At 36.1% G+C, this 21988-nt stretch overlaps 1 protein-coding gene across 9 annotated transcripts in view; it reads left to right on the forward strand.

Annotated features, from left to right (window-relative positions):
* The window catches only part of ACSS3 (acyl-CoA synthetase short chain family member 3), a 160286-nt gene that overhangs the window by 39180 nt on the left and 99118 nt on the right, over positions 1 to 21988 (forward strand). For 7 of the 9 annotated variants that reach the window (XM_059081640.2, XM_067009821.1, XM_067009820.1 and 4 more), the window contains 2 exons: positions 12878 to 13066; positions 16758 to 16892. The exons of the other annotated variants lie outside the window; for them this stretch is intronic. In XM_059081640.2, the coding sequence (XP_058937623.1) occupies positions 12878 to 13066; positions 16758 to 16892 (324 nt within the window). The remainder of the gene's footprint in view (positions 1 to 12877; positions 13067 to 16757; positions 16893 to 21988) is intronic. 9 annotated transcript variants of the gene reach the window in all.

Genomic DNA, 21988 nt, shown 5'->3' on the forward strand with positions numbered 1-21988 from the left:
GTGAAAAGATAGCACGATATAAGGGAAGAAAAGTATAAGGCTAGAGAGTAACTTGGACTGCCCTTTTATACAGATTTGTCAGAGAAAACTACTTACCATTGAAGAGATGACCTAGTGACATAGACTCAAATAAAGGTTGGGAGAAACCATGTGAACATTTGGAGGAAATTATATCAGGCAGAGACTTGAAGTAAGAATAGACTTGGAGAGCCAGAAGGCTGGTGATGAGAGGAGAGTGGTTGAAAGTGAGGATAGGGGAGTATCTAGGAGTCAGGGCATGTAGGACCTCGCAGGCCATGGTAAAGACTATATTTTATTCTGAGCATGACAGGAAGCTCCATATTATTAAAGGAATCGCTTTGGCATCTCTGAAGAAGCAGAGAACATAGTGGGCAAGATTGGAAACCAGGAGATGACAAATGATCCAGGAAAGAAATGAATGGGCACCACTTGGGCTTAAATCCCCTTAACAATAGCAACATGTGCTTGCATGTGGGCAGTTAAAGGATAGGATACGGTTTGTGCCATGGGATTCTGGAAGCTGTTCCACATATGTATCTTATCTTGGATCTCTGGCTTCACCTAATGGGTTTGCAAAAAGTCTTATTAAGTCTATTATAGGGCAGCCACCTATAGATGCCCTGCCACTCTCCATCTTTTGAGGTGTTTTTGTGTAATACCCCAAGGGAAGGTTTCCGTGTAGTTTTCAAGCAGAATCCTAGGAAAGGAAGACTATTAGTTAGAAGTGCTTTAGTTCTCTTTCTTTCTGTATATATATATATTTTAATGAGAGACCTTTTACAAAAATTTTTATTTATTTTTGGCAGCGTTGTGTCTTTGTTGCTGCACATGCACTTTCTCTAGTTGTGGTGAGTGGGGGCTACTCCTCACTGCGGTGCGCAAGCTTCTCATTGTGGTGGCTTCTCTTGTTGCAGAGCACGAGCTTTAGGCATGCGGGCTTCAGTGGTTGCAGCATACAGGCTCAGTAGTTGCGGCACTCAGGCTCAGTAGTTGTGGCACACGGGCTTAGTTGCTCCGCCACATGTGGGATCTTCCTGGACCAGGGATCGAACCCGTGTGCCCTGCATTGGCAGGCGGATACTTAACCACTGTGCCACCAGGGAAGTCCCTCTTTCAGTTATATTACACAAAAAACTATTTGGATAATTACCATCATTAAAAATTTGCCTAATAATTGAGATAATGTTAAACAAAACCTTTAAAATTTTAGGTTAAAGGTTAAGCTGCTAAAACAAATGTGCCAAATAATATAGTGACTTAAAAATTTTTAAATGCATTTCTTGTCAAAAGATGATGAGGTTCAGTTTGGCATGACCCAGATTCAATCTTATTGTACCTTCATCCCCTAGTTCCTTGTTCTCATCTGCATCATTGAAGCTGAGGCAAAGGCATATGTGTCCCAACTCTCAGGATGGTGGAAGAGGATGTAGAGGATCAGACATGCTGTGTTTTAAACCCATAACCAGAAATGGTATACATGACCTTCCTGTACATCCTATTTGGTGATCAGCTTCTAGGAAGGCTGGAAAATTTAGTGTAGCTGGATGGATTTTGATGGGCATTTAGGAGTTGTTTTTGTTTGTTTTTTACCACAAATACTTTTCATTCCATAGGCAAAGTAAATACCAGATTTTATATGTAAATGATTGTAACTTGTTAATGTTACAACTGACCAAAAAAAATTGTTCAGGGAGGTAAATAATAGCTGAAAATAAAGTCTCATAGGTGGTGTGCTGGAGGTAGAGAAGGAAAACATCTTCAGTGATGTTTTCCTCAGCATGTAGAATGCTAATTGTATTAGGCAGTAGGCTCAGAAAGATGAGTGGTTCCTGCCCTCAAGGAGTTCTTAGTTTGCCTGGTAAGAAAAACTCAAAAGCAACTGTGTGTAACATAACAATAACATTTTTAGCACAGAGGAAGAAGGGACCAGTCTGGCCCCAGTAGCTGAGAGAAGCCTTTGGCGTGGAAGTGATGCATTAGTTGGATCCTGAAAGAAAGATAGAAATATGTGCCCCATACACAGGTGGCCTCCCTATAAGTGTCCCTGGTCTGCAGCAGATTTATCCAAGAGTTGGACCTGACATAGTTAATGATGAAGGTGTGTACTGTGAAGACAAAAAATGGTTGTCTTTGCTGGCCTAAATTAGACCAACAAGATGAATTAAATGGGAAACCAAATAGAAAGATTGTTGAAGAATAAAGGAAGGAGACAGACAGTTACTAAAGTCAAGAAGGGGCAGAGGAGAAAAAGAAAAAAGTATGTTCCTACAGGTGGAAGTGCAAGGAATTGGTAACAGTTATTCTTTTTCTGTCGACAAGCACCTGTACCTGTTGTATAGTCACCAACTTTAGGACAGCTGGGCACATCATCAACTTTCAGTTTCTGACCTTTAGTAATAAATGTATGAAACTATGAAATTATTTGACCTGACATAATTTTCATAGCAAGCAGAGAATAAAGCTAATTAACATAAATTGAAGACACTGATTGTCTTAGTGATGCAAATAAAGATATGATAGAATCATATTTCAGGTATATGAAGTGAAATATTTTCATATAAGACTTTTCAAAATCAATAAATATCTACACATGGGAAATGATGCTGTTAACATTATTAACTCATTTGACAGTTTTATGCTAATATTTTTGCCATTTGTACTAGTTAAATAAGTGTTAATAAATCAATGTGTATTGCATTTGGCAGAATTATTGTGAAGATTGGAGCTCTTGGGGAAATTTATTGTTCATTTTCTCATACCATACTTGATTTAAGATCATTTTGTTTCTATTATAAAGCTGAATTACGTTACTGTTATCATATATAGTGTTTATGGGAAATTTGATCTATTTATGGATATTTATGATATATTCTTGGTATGTGTGATGATCTATGTTGCTTTATTTATTAGTTACTAGGGTATGCATTATATTTGTGAATTTTTCATTTTTTAAAGATATGTGTGCCTCCTTTCGATCTTAATGCTGTTGAGAACAGACCCAGCTATTGGAATGATCTCATGTCCTTGTACCATTCCTGGGATAATTAGCAACTTCTCAATATAAATTGAGCCATTTAGATATATTGATTGACTTTTAGGATGTATTGACCAACAAAACCATTAAAGGTTAACAGGAACACAGGCAAATTCTGGGAAGTGTGGTTGGTGTACCCAGACTCGTTGTCATGTTTTATGTACTGTCTGTAAAAATTCTTGGGGTGTTTGTTCAATTAAAGCTTTGATTAAATAATCAGTGCAGAATTGTTCTAAATGATTCAAGGTTCCTGTTGACATCTCTTGCTTCTTTTATATTTGTCTTTCTTTATGAGAATAAAAATCAAAGAAACCATTTTTCCCCCTCTCAAAATTGAGACATACAAACAGTTCATAAAGAAGAAACATTCTTACATACTTTTTGTATTGACTTAATTATTTTTAATGTGCAATTAAAATTAGATTTTAATATCCTTTATTTATAGCTCAATACATACATAAAGCCATATCTGATTTATAAGCAGGATAAAAACAAATGTACAAAGTCAGTCAATCTCAAATTGACAATATTAATTTCATATAGTGAATGATATTGAGCTAGAATGGAATGACTGATTGCAAGGTGCTTATGGTTTGAGTGCTGTGGCCCTGGGTCCTTTGAGTTTGGCAGCACGTTCCCTCTGATGCCTCAATTCTCTTGTCACATAGTAGTACTTGAACTTTCATAAAGCCTTTTATTATACAATTTTATTATAAAAAAACCATGATATCATTTGGCTTTTAATTAATATACATGAGATTATGAAAAACAAATACGAATAAATACAGTGAAATTGCATGAGTGCTCTTATAATCCAGAATATGCTTTGCCTTATTTTTTTAAATTATCATCAAAATTAAAACACAAAATTTAAAAATTCTCATGGAAGACTCATGGACAACTGTGAGAATATCTCCACAGACCCCAGGTTGAGAAACACAACATTAAACAATTTATTAGACCAAGAGAAAGGAATCTGGTTTTAATTCACTTATTGCTACTTAAAAAAGTATTCTCCATTAGCCTTTTAATGTGGTGTTTATAGCAGCCACACTGTAACTGTTTTAAAATATTAACTTTGTTTTACATTTTGCATGCTTATTACTATATATACAAATATGTAGAACAATAATTATTATATGGCTTTTATGTTCATTGAAGAATATAGCCATATCTAGATGACTTACATTTAAATTTGTATTGAATGTTCTTTATTAATAGAACAAAGTGGATTCTGTACCTTTTTAAACATAAATTTGGAAAAATGTATATTTTAACCACATTTTGTTAGATTTTTTTAGAATGTCTATGTAAAGATATGTGAGTGTAAAATTGTGAAAAATGACTTCTCTAATAGTTGAAATTTGTTTCATTTCAGTCCAGGTGGGTTATATTTTAAAAAATGTAATAAAACTTGCTTCAGGACTTGGAATATTTTCTTTAGAAATGCTCTAGGAAACATACAGAAAGCAATCATCTTTGACTTCAGTTATGCTTTAAAAATTCATTTGAGAACTCTTTAATTGGAATTTGTATGATATTTCTCCATATATCTCTGAATGGTACTTTTCTGAGTGGTGCTTGGGTTCCAATCTAGTTACCAAACTGCTTAACACATAATATAGCTGAAATACAGTGCATTAGCAGTGACAAATAATAAAGTCAATATTCTTGCAGTATTCATAATTCAAGGCATTAAGGGAGGGAAATAAAATGAATACAAATGAAAAATTATTGGAAATATTGGTGCTAGAGAAAAGCAGGTTCAATTAGAGGAAAGTGTAGAGATAGATAGAGACCAGTGAGTTAGTTTTGAGAGGTCTTTCTGAGCATTTTAAAGAGCTACAGAGGTTGATGTATTAAATGGAGGGATCTGTGAGAAGGAGATCTGCCTGAGGTGGGATAAGCTGAGGGATGGGGTGAACAGTAGGGAAAGGGGGTCGTCGTAGAAGTCCCAAGGACAAAAGGAGGGCTTTGCGAAGATCAGCTGGAAACAGATGCATGAGGGAACCCTAGAGTTTGGCTTTTTTGGTAGATGGAAGGTGGGAAAAGGGTCAAGATCATATGTAAATTGGGGCTTATAATTTTCAGAGTGTCTATTTTAAACCTCTGGTATACAATGTGGCAAAACCACATTTTCAGACAGTCTGCATTTTTAGACAATATCATTTGAATATCGTAGTTGTAAATGGTTCTGACTGTGTGTAGTCACTACCTAAGTTCTTCTGTTTCTATTTCTCAGCTATCCTGGTCAGCTTCTTTAAAAACACAACTCTCTTGCTAATATGCTCACCTGTCTTACCTGTTGTTGTTCTACCTCACCTCTGTGGTGGAACTCCAGATCTAGATCAACCAAATGCTTTATTTAAAAAAATATATTTTTATTTTGCCTACTGTGTTTACTTTTTTTTTAAAACAACATCTTTATTGGAGTATAATTGCTTTACATTGTTGTGTTAGTTGCTGCTGTATAACAAAGTGAATCAGCTATACATATACTTATGTCCCCATATCCCCTTCCTGTTGCGTCTCCCTCCCACCCCTCTAGGTGGACACAAAGCACCGAGATGATCTCCCTGTGCTATGCAGCTGCTTCCCACTAGCTATCTAGTTTATATTTTGGATCAACCCAATTCTTTGTTATCTTCATTCCTGTATCTTAATATGTTGAATCCTGTTGGAGGAAAATTACCTCACTAAAAATACGGGTTTACTACAAATTCATGGTCCCCGGTATCCACTGGGGCTTCGGTGCTGTATTTTTTTCTCCTTTAGAATCCCCTTAATAAGTTTTGTCTTCTGCCCTCCTAAGGCCATTTTAAACTTTTGGCCTTCCCATCTCCATGCCTCAAGCTTTACAGGGAACATTGATTCAAACCCAGGAACCAACTTTGTGAGCAAAATCACTTTCCAACCAGTTGCTAAAACCAAAACTCTGGGCCCATTTCTTCCCTTCCTCCCATTATTCCCTGCATCCATCAATCATCAGTCCCTATCCAGTCCACATGAAGTATTTCTCAAATCGTATTATTTATTTTTATCCCCAGTGTTACAACCCTAGATCTTGCGATAATAATTGCATTGCCAGAATAAGGAAAATGCCTACTTCTACAGAGGATTTAACACTTTTGAATTATTACACATTGAACTTAGGATAAATCTAAACTTAACAGAGCTTAACAAGGCTCTAGTAGATACAGTATATGACACTATACCTTTCCAGGCCATCTCACAACCTTTTTCACCCTGAATTCTTGCTCTGTCCATTCTGAACTGCCTTTGCTTTCTCAGGCAAATTCTTGGTCCAAACAGCAAATTCCATGAGGATTAGGAACTTTGGCAGAAACTATCAAGTGAGTAAAAGCAGGAGGAAGTCATTATTACTCGACCATTAACGCCTAGAGTGGAAAGATGCTAAATGGGAATAAGTGGAGGCAATAATTATTTCTTTTCTATATAATTCCTTTTCTTTTTATTACACATTCTGTAGTCATGTCACGAGTAAATGGTAGGCATCAATTACAATTTCTATTCTTTTAGACCTTGGACTTCTCCTTGATGTAAGATTATTTTCTCTGTCCACAATGGCCTGACTGTTACATAGAGGTACTCTTTTAAAATGAACAAAGTGTCCTTTAAAAGATGTGATAAATTTTGATGATGTACTTGTAAATCACAACATATGAATATTAAAGAAATGGAAGAACATATTCCTTACCAAGTCTATGAGCACATATGCATAGAGAAATGTAGGATTGAACTAATTTTCTGTGAAATATAGTCTGAAATCACATTAGTCTTGAAAGCCACAGATTATTGAAATTGTGGTTAATTTGAGCCTGAACTAAATGGATTAAACAATTCTCCATTTCATTCTGCTTGCAAATACACAGTCTTAAAATGATGAAACATTGATTGAAACCCACTTGTGAAGAAAATGGGAATGAGAAAAATGATTATTCTGAGTAATGATATTTATTCCTTCATTTGGAGAAAATTATTTGAAAGGAAATGTGTTAGCAAATGTTTTCTAGCTCACTGTCAGATAACTGTTTTGAAAATTAGATACTACTTTATACTTTTTTTAGTAGAATTCTGTTTTAAAATATGAACATATATTCTCTGTTTTAGATAGTAATAATACATTTTACTCTTGAATATAAATGGTTTACTTTTATCTTTTGAGGAAAGATTTCTCTTCTTTAATAACATCACATCACCTCCAATTTCCTGCTATTGAAAGGCATATCTCACAATTGAATGGACTTAATATAGCATCATATTTAAATGAGAATTATCTCAATTGCATATCCAATAAATAGTCACTGTCTTAAAAAGTTACATTTCTGGAAGCTTCTTATGTTAGATGAAAATATTTTGCATTCCTGAAAGATTTCCTTTCAAAAAGATACTTTTAGTATTATTTCAGATCCTAAGCAGTTTTAGTATAACTGATTCTTTTCACAGGTATTTATTTACCTGGATGCATGGCTGGTGCATGGCCAAAAGAAGAAACAATTCATTAGAGATAACTTTTTACCTTTTTGGTGGCTCTCTATGTGTGTACAAGAAAAACCAAAAACGTGTGTATGATGTCTGTGTATGTACAAAATATGTGATTAACTTATATGTTTAAAAGTAAAATGCAGGTATTTTAGGTAATTATCTCTTTCTGTGGGAAATTCTGTATATTCTGAAGAACAGGTCATTCATCCCCAATTTTAGTAAACTGTTTCCTCAGATATTATAATTGATTTTTAAAGTAGTTACATTTTCTGATATTGATTCGACCAGGGTTTGCAGAGTAATATCATTGCCACTGAAAAACATGCTTTCTCTTGTCTTCTCTTTCGTGTAATTTTCTTTGACATGGCCCTGAGGTTGCCTCTAATTGTTATGTTTTTACTATAATTTGGACACCAACGCTATCTTTGTCATACAAATATGATTTTCTTTAGATCGACACACTGGCAGTTTGTGAAGCAAGTGCTAATTTACTCTATAGAACATAGTCTTTGATCAGTTTTGACTAATGTTTATTTTTGTGCCATGGGCTTTTGGTCATGAAATTCTACTAAGTCGCAGACTGCTTTTTTCCAATATGGTTTATTACAGGATATTGAATATAGTTCCCTGTGCTATACAATAGGACCTTGTTGTTTAAACATCCTGTATATAATAGTTTGTATCTGCTAGTCCCAAACTCCCCATCCATCCCTCCCCCGCCTCCCCCCATGGTCTGTTTTCTGTGTCTGTGAGTCTGTTTCTGTTTCATAGATAGGTTCATTTATGTCATATTTTAGATTCCACATATAAGTGACATCATATGGTATTTGTCTTTCTTCTTTGGAATGAAGATTTTCCAGAATGAGTACATAAAAATTTTACTGAAGTTTTTTTCATTATTCTTACATGTTTTTATTTTACCATTCTAAAATTTAAAGTTTTTACTTGCATCTAAACCAAATATATCTGTGTTATATATAAACCAAATATATGTGTATACCGTTTTATATTACATAGATATTTGTTGCATTTTCTTATTTTATCATTACTAGTTATGTATGATATTTTTTCCTGGACTGTGAATTTCTTTGCCTTAAGGAACATATCTTCCTCATTTTTGCACCTGCCGACTTGACCTCAGTATAGGACACATGGCAGATACTATATAACCTGAATCAATGGCAGGATACTTTGATATTAAAATAAATTTAAATTAGTACCAAAATAATAATTAGTTCATGTAATAAATAACTAGTGGGGAAAAAGCAAACACTGTTGTTCTAAATGAATATGTATATATACATTTGTTTCATTTCTTCAGGCTTCGTCCCCAGCTCAGTTATCCTCATGTTAGAGGAGTATCATGGCCTGACCATGATTGTATGGGTTATGTATTGCACTTGATGTCAGAAAGAAAACCAATTTTAGTGGTTTTCTATTAGTATAAGACTATTAAATAGTTGATAAAATAGTTCTAAGAAGGTGCAAAGATTAATATGGATTGGGTGAGTGGCACATGATTTAATTTTTTCTTCAGTTGAAAAACTGTAGGTTATGTGAAATACATGTTAAAATTTTTTCCTTTTGGATAATAATAGAAATTATAAATCTACACTCAGACACCTATGGTAGAATAAGAATATAACATTGAATAAAAATAATATCTATCTTCCGTTTGATAATTTTCCATCAAAAAGCCAATGAAAACAAGGTGAACCCTGAAATAGCAATAATCAAATCGTCCTTTGTGTTGGTTTCATAGAACTTTATTTGAGTGATTATGAACTCTTAGGTGATTGAGATTTCTAGGTATTTCCTCTAATTGCTTGCTGTTGCTTACACTTATTTTCAAAATGATTATTTTTGCATCTGAGTAAGACTATTAAGTATTCTGTTCTGGGGTTTCCAAATTAACCAGCACGACATATAATATATTTTAAAAATAAATTTATTTATTTTTATTTTTGGCTGCATTGGGTCTTTGTTGCTGCATGCGGGCTTTCTGTAGTTGGGGCTAGCAGGGTCTACTCTTTGTTGCAGTGCGCAGGCTTCTCATTGCAGTGGCTTCTATTGTTGCGGAACACAGGGTCTAGGTGCATGGGCTTCAGTAGTTGTGGCACATGGACTCAGTAGTTGTGGCTCGTGGACTCTAGAGCGCAAGCTCAGTAGTTGTGGCGCACGGGCTTAGTTGCTCCACGGCATGTGGGATCTTCCCAGACCAGGGCTCAAAGCCATGTCCCTGCATTGGCAGGCGGATTCTTAACCTCTGCACCACCAGGGAAGTCCCAACACTGGATATAATATTAATGAGGAATATTTTTTAATGAAACATTCTCAAATATTTTCATATTAAATCAATCCCATCTTTTGCTATGAGCTAATATTTCATTTTTCATTAGGTTATTTATTAGAAGTCTTACCTGAAACATTTACCCGTTCATTTTCATATTTATAAAAATAAATGTATATATTTTAAAATTTAGAAGTAACAATGGAAAAGTTTACTGGAGTGACATTTAGCCCCAGAAATTACTAAAAAAGATATTTTTCTCTATTGATCATATAAAACTTCTGTCTTCAGAGCAACTTCGGTGTGGTTAGTATCATATCTAAACATTGAGGAGTAGCTCCAAGAAGGGAGGTTAATAAGGCCAAATAGGCAGCATCTATTGGTGATACAGACATAGTGCAGCTTAATTTGACTGAAAATTGTCTTCAAGGCAGTGGTTAACAACTCAGATGACTGCAGGAACCAGGCAGAAAATGCAAATGGGAGACATGGATGAGAGAAAAATCAATTATCTGTATATATCACATCTCTATGGTTATGGAACTATGGTGTAAGCACATTACAAAATAAACAGGATGCGGAAGAATATATTTTAAACCCAGAAGGAAAGAAAAATGCAAGCTCTGTTATAAATAGCCCTAGGGAATAGCAAGTTCATCGCAAACCCAGCAGCTGATCATTGGGTTCAGTTGATTGTTGTCATTCAAGAACACAGACCCACTGTGACTAGACCTTCCAGTTTTTCAAGAGAACCTGGAAATCTGAATTTGCATATGAAACCTTCTAAGTTTAATATGTTGGCTCATTTTTTTTTTTTTGGTGTGACATGACCCCACCTTAAATACATCTTGGGGCTACATTTAGCCATTGTGAGATCCTTCTTTTAAAGAAAGTCTTGAATTTATTGATTTCATTTCTTTCAGAGGACAGAAAAATTTTGGACATCTCCCAGCAACGTTGTGAAATAAGACAGGATTATAAAGTTACTGAATCATTGCTAGATTGGGTTTTGGTTGAAAATTCTTTTTATTCAACACTATTTAAGATGCCAAGGCTATAGCTGTAAATAGGACAAACTCTTCTCGTTGGTCTCTCCAAGTGCTGTACCTTAAACAGGACACCCAGTAATGCGATCCCAGAGCGTGGCCACTTTCTGCAGGGTTTACACTGAGATATTTGGATATAACGTTTAGTGTTTGTCTTGGTTCTTGAGCTCCATATAATAGAATTTAAGTTCATGATTGATATTCCTTTGATTTATCTTTCCTGTAACTTTCTACTGGGCAACTTGGGGCTCTTAAAAAATTGCGCTAAATTAGAGTTTGCAATTTAGGGCAGGATAAAACACTGAGAGAGTTGTTTGTTACTGTCTGTCTTTCCCCAGAGCCCTTAACCTTGACCACATCTTTCCACATCTGCACAGAGGAAGGGAATAGAGAGAAAAAGGGAGAATGATCAGGATTCAGAATCCTTTGAACTTGTTCGAAAAGTAGGAGAGGCAGAGTGAAATGAAAGGAACCTCAAATAGCAGTGTGGCCTAATTCCTTCTCTCAGGCCTCCTCTGTTTACTATATTGAACAGTCACATTCAAAGCCAAGCCATAGTCCTTCCATTTGCCCGGTGGATCCCTACTGACCCTTTAGCTCTCTGACCTGATCTATGACCACTTTCTCACTTGTTCTTTCTGTTTCAGCTCCCCTGGTCTCCTCTATGTTCCTCAGTCACATCACCTATGATCCCCCTTACGCCACTGTACTGGTGCCCTTTCTGCCTGAAATAGTATGCTCACAGATATCCACTTAGTCTCAACCTCTTATGTGTCATTGCTAAAATGTCACTGTCTTAGGTTTATCTTTTTTTTTGGGGGGGGGGCTGTGCTGTGACATGTGGGATCTTAGTTCCCCAACCAGGGATTGAACCCATGCCCCCTGCAGTGGAAGTCTGTGTGGAGTCTTAACCACTGGACCACCATGGAAGTCCTTTTGGGGACTCTTCTGATCGTCCCATTGAGAATTACATCCCCTGTACTCCCAATTCCCTCTATTTTGCTCTATTCCCCCATCAAATAGCACTCAATACCTTTTAACATAATATATAATTATTACATTTATTGCATACCCTCTGCTAAAGCATAAGTACTCTGATAGAGATCTTCATCTTGTTTGTTTACTGATGTATCAGAAAACAATGTGTGTGATATATAGGAACTCAATATATATTTTTTAAATAAAAGAATGTTGAACTTCTTAGATCCTCACTTAGATCTGGCATACTTCCCACAGCTTGCTGTAATTGCCCATGGAAAGGTTTCTTGCAACAAATTTTTTTTTTTTTTTTTTTTGTGGTATGTGGGCCTCACTGTTGTGGCCTCTCCCATTGTGGAGCACAGGCTCCGGACGCTCAGGCTCAGCGGCCATGGCTCACGGGCCCAGCTGCTCCGCGGCATGTGGGATCTTCCCAGACTGGGGCACGAACCCGTGTCCCCTGCATCGGCAGGCGGATTCTCAACCACTGCGCCACCAGGGAAGCCCTCTTGCAACAAATTTTATCATGTGTAGGCTTTTGATCTTAACTGTTTCCTTCAACAGTTAACCCAACATATAACTAAATTTGTAATTATTTTATTTTTCTGCTCACTTGACAGATTCCCCCTTTAGCATAAAAGCTTCACAGGGACAAGTCTTTGTTTTTCAGTGTTGTGTTCCCAACCCTAAACACAATGTCTGGCGCATGATAGTTGCTTAGTAAAAATGTTGTTGAATGAATAATGAAGCAAATTTAAGCCATGGAATTCATATGGCATAATAATAGTTAGTTGGTTTATAGTCAATTATTATAATCCAGATGTCTGTCATTATTGTCACCATCTAAACTCTTACCACCATCATCAAATATGTATTTCTCAGACTTCTATAATCCACTGCGGGCGGGCGGGCGGTGATCATCTTCTTGCATTACTGTCGTAACTGAGAAGTTTAGTAAATTATCACAGAGAACACTTTGCTGATCTGATGATGTTGTTATAGGTCTCTAAGCTGGCTGGTGTTTTGGTCAAGCATGGTGTCAAGAAGGGTGACACTGTGGTTATCTACATGCCCATGATTCCCCAGGCGATGTACACCATGCTGGCGTGTGCTAGGATAGGAGCCATCCATAGTCTCATATTTGGGGGATTTGCATCCAGAGAACTAAGCAGTCGCATTGATCATGCAAAGGTAAGTGCTTTATTTGGAGAAATCAAGTAGTAGCTGCATATAGTACAGCTGTATTTATCTGTGGATGATCCATCGAAGAGTGACCTGTACTTATTAGATCCTCCTATCAAATGAGATAAAGTTTACTTCTTATTTAGCATATACTATTAACCAAAATTTTATTTTCGAGTCAGTCCTATGTGGTAGACACCTTTCTAGATACTGTGAAGAGTATAACATATAAGGTGCATGCCTTTCAAGTTAACTTGCCATATATTTGTGTAAGACATTTAAGAAAAATAATAACTAATTTACTCATTCAACATGTATTTATTAAGCTTCCACTCTATGCCTGGTACTGTCCTTGGAACTGGTTAAGAAATGATACTTATCAAATGGATGGGACACATGACAAGTTTTATAATCTATATATTTCCAGGAATGGTGTTATAGCACAGCGGTTAAGAGGGGGTGTTAGGGACTGGTGAAGTTACACGTTTAGATGGAGTACTAAAATCACAAACTTGAAAGGCTGTTGTGAAATATCGTTGAGATATTGAATTAAAACACTAACACAGTGCCTGGCATGTAATACTCATTAAAAAAAAGGTTAGCTGTTATGATTCTATGAATTTAGAGCAGGAATCAGCAAACTTTTTTTTGTAAGTTACCAGATAGTAAATATTTTAGGCATTTCGGGTTACATGGTTTGTGTTGCAACTACTCAGCTGTGCTGTTGTAGCACAAAAACAGCCTTAGACACTGCAGGAACTAAGGGCAAAGCAGTGTTCCAACAACACTTTACAGAATGTAATTTGGTCAGAGTTTGGCTCTGAATCATAGTTTGCAGATCCCTGATTTAGAGGCAGGAATGATAGCTTTTAGTTGGGGTGGCTGAAGAAGGCTTCCTGAAGGAGGTGAGATTTGAGATATGTCTTGGCTAAGATTCAGCTAGTTAAAGAGAATGACATAGTGGAATCCAAAAGGCTAGAAAAAGAATAAGAGTCTAGCATGAGAGGCAGGAAAGGGTAAAAATTCATTTAAAGTACAGCAAATAGACCAATGTGATTGAAGAGGGAGAGAAGGTGAGCTTGAAAAGGCAGTTATTGTCTGAACTGCATCCTGTAGACGCTGACTGGTCAAATATTTGAGCAGGTAACTGTCATGTTTTAAGCAGTGTTAAGAGGAGGCAAGTCTTGCAATATGATGTGAGTGGGAGAGAGGTTAGAACGAGAACCTTTGGTAGGTGGTCTCTTTGTGAATCCGTGGCTAGTGGGCAATGTGCAGGAGAGGGACAGCAGTGGGAAGATTAAAGAAGGAAGGTCATTATGGGAGTAGGAGATGACTGACCTTTATTGAGTTTTACAAGCCCAGGATGAGAAACATTCTTAACAAAAAAAGGGGAACTAATATATATTGAGGGTCCCCAGAGTACTAGGCATGGAGTGAGGTTTTACGTATCTGATTTCATCTGGTAATAGATCAGTTATTAGAACTAGGAAGCTGGTTTGCACACTAACTGGCTGGATTCTCTTTTTTCTCTCTTTTTAAAAACATGTTGAGTTAGTGCTTATGAAGGGAAATCTAGGGGGAAATATCAGTCACTGATCTGCAAATCAGTAGGCAGTTGGAGACTTCTCTGAGGAAGTTATAGACTCTAGCTTTTCAGCTACAGAAATCTTAAGCACCATTTGGGCAAAGGTATGAGATATGTTGTTTCTTTTTAAACAGATTTTATGTGATGTAGGAAAATTTATATATATATATATATATATATATATATAAAATAAGAATTTATAAAATTTATGCTGTATCACTGGAGGAATTTTCATCCATAAGACACACACACATAGACACCTCCCCCAACCCCAACCTTGTTAAGGAGTTTAGGCAGTAAGTGCATATTCTTATGGGTGGGTGCATTGAGCTAGTCAAATTAATGGCGAGGAGATGGAGATGGAGATAGAGATACATACCTGAGATATTTGGATGATAATTGAAACCAGGGATGATTTTTATGTCATAAATTTCAACTAATTAGGCTGAAGAAAAAGTTTTTTATTTTAACAGATGAAGATGGGAAGAATGTAGTCCACTTGAGATGGAATAAAACCTCCAATAAAAGGCTGTTAATAGAAATGTGAAAGGGATTATTTTCTAGAGGAAGAATCTAATTTTGACTTTATTAAATTATTCAACTTTTGATATATTCTCTATATGTTTTTAATTTGATGTGTAACTTTCATTTATTCAGAATTCTAATCTTAGGGAATGTTATCTGGAGTTATTTTTATACATACTTCAGATATTAAAATGTGAATTATACTCAAATGTCTGACCTTTAAAAATATTAAAAAAGGATACAAGTTTTACTTTTTCATTTCTTTCTTTTTTTTTTTTTTTTTCCTTTTAAAGGGCAGCTTGAAATAGTGGAAAGAGGAAGATTCTGAAATCAGTCAGTACTGGCCCTCTTTCTGATTCCAGCACTTCTAACCTGGAGCAAGCTATGCAACTGCACTGAGCCTCAGCTCCATGAATATTAAATGATATTAACAACCAGAAAGTGCTATATATGCATATATTTGACATTATATAAACCTTCCCTAGATGAAATGTATTGTAACCAGAAATCAAAATTTAGCAATAGGTGCACTATGTTGGACTGATTATCTTTCTCCTGAGTAATTTATTATCTTTTTCCTTTGCTTTGGATTTCTCCGTGAAGAAACAGTGTACTTAAAAGAACAGAGATATGTTTGTTTTGCAGATTAACGAGAATTTTGGTTCAGTGCCACAAATATTTGTTGAGAGCTTATGGTATGGTAAGCATTGTAACAGGCATAGGAGACAGGGAGGTAACGGGGTCCAAATTTGGCCTTGGAGAGCTTCCTGTGCAGAGGTAGGGACAAAGGAACACTTTGACTATAGCTGGATATCTGAGGCCTGTTCAGAATCTACCAGGGAAGGAAGATTGATCCTAAGCCTTTTAGCTACACCTGTGTATATCCTGAAGAATGACTAACAAGTTGTCAGGTAAAGAAGAATGCCTAGTATGTCTTAATGACGGGGGCATGTTCAGGCTTTGTGGGGCTTGAAACTTAAATGAGGGCCCTTTTAAGAAAAATATGACAAAATTACAATATAAAATTTGGTGAAAATGAGTATGTATTTGGAATGAGAAAAGAATGATAAAATAATTATTGGAGGTTCAAGTCTCTTCCTCTGAGGTCTCTCTAGGTGTTCAAGCAGAGATGCTTACATAAAAAACTTTAGAAATGCTTCCTAATAGCAGTCAGGCTGGGTCTCCCTCCACTAAGAAATGCTACAACTTCAGCAACAACCAGCTGTTATGCAGGCCTCTGCAAGTGAGGGGGCCCTAGGCTTCCATTTCACTGGTTCATGGCAAATTTACATCTACCTGATTTAATGAGTTCTTTCAAAAGTATTTTTTAACAGCTCATGTTTATTAGCCAGAAGCATCATTTAGTGTGGAATTCTGGACAGGTAAGTGAGATTTATGTGGAAGTGGTTAGGGCTATAACATTTAAAAATAGCTTATTGGTTTTCAGGACATTTATTTAATAGAGAACAGAATCATTCAAACGTTTCTTAAGAAATGTTAAATTGTCAGCCTGCATCTGAAATATTGTGGTTACCTTAATTAGGATGGTTAAGCTTTCTCATGTATTTATTTACTTATTTTTCATTGTAGCCCAAGGTCATTGTTACAGCATCGTTTGGCATTGAACCTGGAAGGAGGGTAGAATACATACCACTTCTAGAAGAAGCTCTGAGAATAGGACAACACAAGCCAGATAAAGTTCTCATTTATAATCGTCCAAATATGGTAATCTGAATATTGAATTTGGTCCTTGCTTATGGTGATGTGCTAAGGATGACTCTTTTTGACCATTTGAAAGGAACACTTGATTTATAAACTGTTAAATATACAATACTTCAGGAATGTCCTATTTTTGGCAAAAAAGAATGATATTTTCTGTCATTATAAAAAAACGAGCTTAGGGCTTCTCTGGTGGCACAGTGGTTGAGAGTCCGCCTGCCGATGCAGGGGACACGGGTTCGTGCCCCGGTCTGGGAAGATCCCACATACCGTGGAGCAGCTGGGCCCGTGAGCCATGGCTTCTGAGCCTGCGCATCCGGAGCCTGTGCTCCGCAACTGGAGAAGCCACAACAGTGAGAGGCCCGCGTACCGCAAAAGAAAAAAACAAACAAAAAAAAACGAGCTTAAAACAAAAAGAGTGGAACATAGGAGTATCTGTAATATTAATGAATTAGAATTAATGTGTAGTCTATTGTGGTGTCCTTTATTAACTTACATTATAACTATAATAATAATACAGTTGACCCAATGTGGGGGTTAGGGACACTGGCCCACTGGGCAGTTGAAAATCTGCTTATAACTTTTTTTTTTTTTTTTCCCCGTATGCGGGCCTCTCACTGTTGTGGCCTCTCCCATTGCGGAGCACAGGCTCCGGACGTGCAGGCTCAGCGGCCATGGCTTATGGGCCCAGCCGCTCCGTGGCATGTGGAATCTACTCGGACCGGGGCACGAACCCATGTCCCCTGCATTGGCAGGCGGACCCTCAACCACTGCGCCACCAGGGAAGCCCTGCTTATGACTTTTGACTCCCCCATAAACTTAGCTAATAGCCTATTGTTGACTGGAAGCCTTACCAATAACATAACCAGTTGATTAGCATGTTATATTTATTATATACTGTATTGTCTAACTATAAAGTAAGCTAGAGAACAGAAAATGTTATTTTAAAAAATCATAAGTAAGAGAAAGTAGATTTATGACTATATTTACTCATACCATAAGTTTATGTCATCTGTTTACAAGATGAATTGTCTATCAGTACCTGCATCAATATTGGCTTATATGATACAAAACACTGTAGATATTCTACGTATTACAACACTAAACATCAAAAATGAAAAGATAATGTGAAAAAGAAATTCATATTTAGGTATAATGATTCATGCATTGATAAAGAAGAAGCAGCAATATGATTGCTTCATGGTAGCCTAGCCTACACACTAATGAGTGAATAATTATACATTTTTTATGGCCTATGGCATTACAGTCATATTCATACTACAGTATTAGAAACACTGTTAAATTTTTTAAAAATACACTTACCTGTGATGATAGGCTGATACCCAGTTGTTCCAGTTACCAGAGAAAGAGGCATACTGTATAGTAATGTAATTCTTTGAAAGCAAAGTTATAAAACAGTAAGAAAACTACCACATTATTAATTTTATATTAAATATCACTAACCTTATGCCTATGTAAGGATAAACTAGTATCTACATATATGCATTCATGACATAACTTTTTCTTATTTTTTTCGATATTTCTAAGCAATGTGGTTCACCTGCAAGTTTTGTCAAGGTCATGATCTGAATGTGTATACTCTGACTGGATGCTTAATCTCTCAGCTACCCAGTCTTGATTAATTTGCATTTAAAATGTCTTTTAAAAACTTTAGAACAAGTAATTGGTCTGGAAATTAAAACTATGTTCAGGAAAATAAAATATGAATATTCTAAACAGATAAATTATTCTGTGATCTGTGAAGGAAGGAAAAGCAGTAAATACATCAATGACTATATTTTACAATGCTTTTTCTAGCAAATTTGCCCTAATGATCACCTCATTTCTACATCCAAGCTAAGTCTCCAGCTATTTATACTGGGACCAATTTGGGTTTCTAGCAGATTAAAATTTTTTGCAGAAGGAAAATTGAAAGTGTGTGAAGAATCATGTATAATTTTGTAGAACTCTTGAGAGGTTATCTGTGGAAAATGCTTAAATGACAAGATATAAGAACAGAGAGCATTAAAGCTCTCTCGTTTTGATTACCACCTAGCAATTCACATTACCACATTAAATTCCTGTGTACTTTTAGTAGTCTGTGGTTCATGAACTGTTGCACTCAATGATTTTAATATTTTTACTGTCTTGAAGAAGAATTTTAAGTTTCTTTCAGATGACCTCCAGCATGTTTTTTAAAAAGGCTTGTTGCTGTTCAATCAAGGAATGCAAAGTCAGTTATAAAGAAGGCTTTGGGTAAGAGAAGGTTAGAGGAAGGGTAGGAACAAACACACACAAGTGTTTAGTGTGTGTGTATTATTCACACATGTATGAATACATGTAGAATTTACAAAAAACTTAATGCTAGGCACTAAGTACTTTCAGATACTCCTTATTTAATTCTTACATTCTTATAAACCAATAAAGTAGATGTTATTACTGGCCCTGTTTTATGGATGAAGAAGCTGAGTCATGGACAGGTCATAGCCCAAAGTCACAGCTAATAAGTGGTGGAGCCAAGATTTAAACTCAATTTAATGACTTTTAACCAACAAGATATGTGCTATTTTCTTTTACTTTATAAATACATTGGATATGGATATGAATGTTTCCTGTTCAGATTTTTCTCAGGCAAATATCTTCTTTTTCCTCTTTTTTTATTATTAATTTTTATACACTATCTCTATTCAGCATTATTCACATCTTAATATAATATGCACATTGTAGGTACTCAAATTATTATTATTTTAATTTTTGAGATATAGTTTACATACAATAAAATGGACAGATCATAAGAGTACAGTTTGATGCATTTTCAAAATTGCATGTACTTGTATAACTACCATCCAAATCCAGATATAGAATTTCTGCATACTTGTTCCTTTTTCCAGTCAACCATTCCCCATCCTCAAAAGCAAATGCTTTTTTTTTTTTTTTTGTGTGTGTGTGTGTGTGTGTGTGTGTGTGTGTGTTACGCGGGCCTCTCACTGTTGTGGCCTCTCCCGTTGCGGAGCACAGGCTCCAGACGCGCAGGCTCAGCGGCCATGGCTCACGGGCCCAGCCGCTCCGCGGCGTGTGGGATCCTCCCAGACCGGGGCATGAACCCGCGTCCCCTGCATCAGCAGGCGGATTCTCAACCACTGCGCCACCAGGGAAGCCCCGCAAATGCTTTCTGATTTGTATTGTCGTAGATTATTTTTGTTCATTCTCAGGCTTCATATAAATAGAAGCATACCATATATACTCTATTGTGTCTACCCTCTTTTGTTCAATATGTTCTTGAGATATACTCCTTGTGTGGCATGTATCAGTAGTTTATTGTTTTTTTACTGAGTAGTATTTCATACCATAAATACATCAAAAATTGTTTTTCCATTCTTCTATTTATGGATATTTGGGTCATTTCTACTTTGGAGTTATTATGACTAAGGCTACTATGAACATTCTTGTACAAGTCTGTGTGTGGACCTGTGTTTTCATTTCTCTTGTGTAAATACCTAGGGGTAGAATTGCTGATTCACGTATTAGATGTATATTTGACTTGATAAAGAACTATTAAATAATTTTACAAAGTGGTCATATCATTTTACTGTTCCACCAGAAAATTACAAGAGTTCCAGTTGCTCATTTACATTATCATTTGGTATTTTGTAAAAATCTACTTTGATATATAACCATATAATCTTGCTTGTACTTTTTGTTGCATAGTGTAACTTTTTTCCATCCCTTTCTTTTTAACCAGTAATTTGTTTATATTTTAAAACATTTTCTCTTATAGATAACATATTTTGGGGCCTTAATTTTTTTTATCCAATCTAACCATCTCTGCCTTTTAAATAAATATTTAGTCTATTTACACTTGATTAAAAAAAAAAAGTTAGTAGCCTTCTCTTCCTTCTTAATAGGTAAAGATCCACTTTCCCTTTCCCCCTCCCATAACTAGCTCCCTTTCTCTCCCTCTTTTTTTTGAAACCTTTCCCTCTGTTTTGACTTTCCTTTATTTCAGTTGGATGTCTCTTGTCCTTCATATCTGACATGCTGTTGAGGCAGTTATTAAGCCCAGTGGATTGGCTTTGCCTTGAGCTTAGAGAGACACAAATTATGAGGCTTGGTGATGCGTTTCATTAACCAGGATTGCATTTTTGCCAGAGGAAATAAAAACCTGGCTGCCACTCCTAAGCCTCAGGCAAGCAATGACGGCTTAACTGGCAGGTCACATCAGTCACCCCTGGTGCTTCCTTCCCCCAGGACTGCATTTTAAGAATGATAACATTTAGGAAGGACATGTCTATAGAAGTAAACGCATGTATGTAAAGGCTAATGTTGATTTTTCCCCTCTCTTCCTTTCATCAGATCTTCTTTATATACATTCCTGTATTTCTTAGCCTAAAGAATAACCATTCATTCAAGTCCTCATTTTATTTTATCTGCAATTATTTTTGTGATTAATCAATTGACCTTTTTTATTACACAGTGTTATGATTTTTTTATAGGTCCATAATTGTGATGGCAAGGGCTTGATAATTTGAAATTACATAAAAACATAAATACATAAAAACAAATGGAAATTTACAATTTGGTCACAGTTATCTGTTTTTATTTATCTAAATGGCACATCCAGGGCACATTCAAGGTGAGGCTGGAGAAACCAGTTGAGCCTAAAACTTCCCCTTCATGAAGGTCAACTCAGATTGTTGTCTATCAATGTGCGTATTCATATAGGCATCATATTTGTGATATTATATTGAAATGTTAATTTGTAAATGTACCCATTTAAATATATGACCGGTTTCTACAACCCTGATCAAAACATTAGGGAACCAGAAACGTGGAAATGGCCTGGCTTTTAAAAATCTGTCAGAGTCTCTGGACTTAGTTCAGGGATTCACCTTGATGAAGTGAATGGCTACATATACTCTCTAGGTGGTGAACTTAACTTTCACTGAGGAATGAGTAGTCTTGCCTTGTGCCTACTAACAAGTTCACCAACTGTAAACTTCCTGATGTGTCATCTTGAGCTTAGTCAACATTTCATAAAATAACTAGATATGTACTGGATCATAACTAGAATCAAATAGCTATAACTCCCAACTGGAGTAATT

Source organism: Kogia breviceps, chromosome 12, assembly GCF_026419965.1.
Source record: "Kogia breviceps isolate mKogBre1 chromosome 12, mKogBre1 haplotype 1, whole genome shotgun sequence".
Lineage (NCBI taxonomy): Eukaryota > Metazoa > Chordata > Mammalia > Artiodactyla > Physeteridae > Kogia > Kogia breviceps.